Source organism: Mesitornis unicolor, unplaced genomic scaffold (assembly GCF_000695765.1).
Source record: "Mesitornis unicolor isolate BGI_N332 unplaced genomic scaffold, ASM69576v1 scaffold32621, whole genome shotgun sequence".
Lineage (NCBI taxonomy): Eukaryota > Metazoa > Chordata > Aves > Mesitornithiformes > Mesitornithidae > Mesitornis > Mesitornis unicolor.
Genome location: NW_010163646.1, coordinates 291 through 3,750, shown reverse-complemented (window position 1 = coordinate 3,750; position 3,460 = coordinate 291). Strand labels below are relative to the sequence as shown.

Below are 3,460 nucleotides of genomic sequence, written 5' to 3'. Positions count from 1 at the left end.
CCCTCTGTCCGGGCGCTGGGGATGCAGCCATGCCTGGAGCAGCCCTGGCCAGTGGGGCCAGGCAGCATCAAGTGCTTTTGGGGCGAGAGCTGTGACCGGGGTCTGATGTCCTGCAGTAAAATATCCTTCTCTTCACAGGCTGCTCTTTTTTGTCCACTGAGTGCTCATTTCAGTGGGTAACCCCTGCTGAGTGATGGTATCTGATGTTTTTTGGATTCATGTTCATTTTGTTGTCAGTGCTGTTCGTTTTGGGTCAGTCTCTAATCCCAAATCGAGCTGTCCAACTGTCTCCGATGGGAGCACACCCCCCCGGCCCCACACACATGCCGGCCGGCAGCAGCAGTGTCTGTCTGTCTGTGTGTGTATATATATATATATACATATCTATATATCTCTCTCCGTGTCTGTGTGTGTGCACTCACGCACCACCTCGACGCCTGTCAGATGCAGTGTTGTGCCACTGTGCATCTCCAGCCTGGTCCGTGTCCCAGGGCTCTGTAGCACTCTGTGTGAGCTGTGTACTGGTGTCCCCTGCCCCGGCCACCCCAACCAACCCACCCTACCAGTGGGGATACAGCAGGCTGAGACTCCCCATCCTCCATAAAGTCACCTTCTAGCAGATCTCCAGGGTCACTCCTTGCCCATCTCCTTACACCACATCGCCCTAAATTGGGAATTAAGCAAAGTGCCACAGTCTTGCACCACAAGGTGCAAGCCAGGCATGCTTTCTTTTCATGGAGATGTGGCCAGAAAGCCTTAAGGCAGGGTCAGAGAGAGAATCCCATATGTTTGTCCCCTTCTGGCAAAAGGAGAAGGAGCTAAAGCCTGGGCAGCCAGGGCATGCCCAGATCCAGAGGTGCAAGGTGAACTGGCCATCAGGTGAGCCTGCAGCACCACATCTGTGCTCACCTGCAATGGATTGCAAATGGGAGATTATTTTTCAGTGGTGATGTGATGCATTATAGGTCTTAGACTCCCTTTTTGTCCCACTTAACATCTGCCCCCGGTTGAGTGAGCAGGGCTGTCCCCTGCAAATGGGGCAGAAGCAGTGTGCTGCCCTGCTCCAGCCCCATCCCAAGAGCTTGGCTGTGTGTTTGTTTCCAGGAGCCAGAGGTTAGGGAGTTTCAAAGAGTGCAGCCCTCTAACCGTGTCAGCTACCTTCCCGTGGACACTCAGGACCATGCTGTCTCTGGGAGGGCCTCTTCCATGCCTCGTCTCACTGTGGATCCCCAGGTAAAACCAAGCAAAGCCCCTCCAGGTGCCGGGTCCAAGCAAAGCCTACCAGGTAACACTGGGGCTTCCCTCTGTGCTGAGCGAGTCCCGCCAGTCCCACGGCTTCTCCCGCACCCTGATATGTGAGCATCTCCCTGTTTTTGGGGTGCTGCACAAGTAGGAGAGCTGCTGTTCCCCTACACGGGGGACACCAGCAGCAGCCAGGGGAATCAATCTCCTGGCTTATGTGGGAGGTCTGTGGTAGAGCAGGGCCATGCTGGAAAGTTTCGGGGTCTCCTCTCTTTTCCTCCAGTCCTGGGCACTGACTGAGGCTTGAGGAGTCCCAGTCCAGCTGTCAGGTGATGAAATTCCTTTTCCTTCCTTTCCCCTTGTCCCAACACTCACGCTTCTCCATCTGTCCAGGGGAGCCCAGGCCACATGTCACCTCTTCGTTTGTCTGCCCAGTTTCTCTGTTGTTCTGTCCTGTACTCAGCCTCCACCCAGACACAGACGCTCTGATGGGGTTTGGTTTTGCTGGAAAGTCTCTGGGTCTGCTTTCTCACAGAGGTCCTGGTGTGGCGTGTCCTGGCACTTTGTTGGGGCATGAAGAGGAAGGGAGGCTTTGCTGTTTGGGCTTTATTGACTATTGGACAGCAGGGAAGATGATCAGGAGGAGAGGATGGGAGCAGAAAGGGTACAGTGTGAGAAGAGGAGACAGGGAGAATGGCCCACGGCTGCAGAGGCAAAAAGCTGCTAGGATGTGAAGGAAAATCCAGAAAGAGGTGATGTTACCCACAAAACATGTGAGAACACAAGCTAGAAGGAGAGGAGAAGGTGGAAAAGAGAAGCATGGGAGAGAGAAAGAAAAGGAAAGGGAAGGTAAAATAACAGTGTGAGTGGGGGAGAGGGAATAAGCGCAGGGGATGGGGATGTGGCAATAAAGGAGGATCAGGGATGGGTCTGGAAAAGTGGCGCTGCAGCCAGGAAAATAAACACTGAGCAAGAGGCACTGGAGAATCCCCTCTCTCCAGTGGTTTTTTTCTTTAATGTGTCTGTTTGCTCTGCTTGATCCCGATTTCAAGGTGGGGAGGGATTCTGAGGCAGGCTGGGGGGCGCAATGGTCTGGTACCCTCCATGTCCCCACACCTGGGGCGGGATGCTGAGACAGCCTGGGGGGGGTGCAATGGCCTGGTCCCCACATCTGAGATGGGATGTTGCAGGATGCTGCTGCTCTTCCCTTGGCTGGCTTGAATCACAGTCCCTGGCTTTGCCTCTGGAGCACAGTCCCAGTTGACTGGGGCAGCGAAGCTCACAAGCACAAAAGCTAAACCCCACTTTCCTCCCACCCCCTGATTTCTGCAGAGATTATCTGGGGGGGCTGTGGTCAGGCTGGCCATCCCCCACCCTGGGCGGGGAGCCCAGGAGGCTGGCGTGCCAGTGATTAATGGGTGAACTGGTAATGAATTGCTTGACTGCCGCCCCCCCCAGCCCAACACGGCACTAACCCCCTCCCCGGCCGGCCGGGGTTGCTTGCAGGTGGGGACGGACACCAGCTCGATGCGGCTGTCGTTTTCCACCATCCGGGACAAGCGCACCAACAGCTCCTGGCTGGATGAGTTCTCCATGGAGCGCAGCAGCGACAACACCTACAAGTCCCGCCGGCGCAGCTACCACTCCTCGCTCCAGCTCTCTGCCCGGCGCCTCAACGCTGACTCGGGTGAGCAAGGGTGGATGGCCCCATCCCACACCGATGCCAAAATAACTTCCCAGCCAAACGTCCCCTGCTGCTGGGACCGCAGGGGCTGACGGGGATGTCTTGCAGGCCACCGGTCTGAAGGGCATCGCTCGGGCGGCAGGGAGCGGGGCCGATCCAAAGAGCGCAAGCACTTGCTGTCCCCCGACATCTCCCGCTGCAATTCGGAGGAGAGGAGTCCCCAGGCGCACGACGAGTCGCCGGAGCGGCGGCGCGAGTCCCGGTCACCCAGCGAGGGCAGGTCACAGACACCCAACAGGCAGGTGAGTGACAAAAACCCCTTTCCTAAGCACAAAGGGAGGCATAGAAAAAGCTCCTCGCCAAGACTGGGAAGATAAGTCCCAACCCTGGGAGCTCTGCACCATCTCTCCTCCCAGTTGATGGCACCTCCATGTCCCCCATGAGCTGAGCATGTTGGGGCTGCTTGGGTACCATGTAGACAATTTGGGAAGAAGGGTGGATTCCCAGTCTCAGGCTGATCCTCTCACCACCATG

The 3,460-nt window shown here is 56.6% G+C and overlaps 1 protein-coding gene across 1 annotated transcript in view; it reads left to right on the top strand.

Moving 5' to 3' along the window:
* Positions 1–3,228, top strand: part of CACNA1E (calcium channel, voltage-dependent, R type, alpha 1E subunit) — a gene marked incomplete at both ends in the record, with an annotated part of 32,100 nt that extends 28,872 nt beyond the window's left edge. Inside the window, 3 exons of the mRNA XM_010194054.1 lie at positions 1,105–1,233; positions 2,749–2,929; positions 3,035–3,228. Coding sequence (XP_010192356.1) covers positions 1,105–1,233; positions 2,749–2,929; positions 3,035–3,228 — 504 coding nt within the window. The remainder of the gene's footprint in view (positions 1–1,104; positions 1,234–2,748; positions 2,930–3,034) is intronic.
* Between the last annotated feature and the right edge of the window lie 232 nt (positions 3,229–3,460).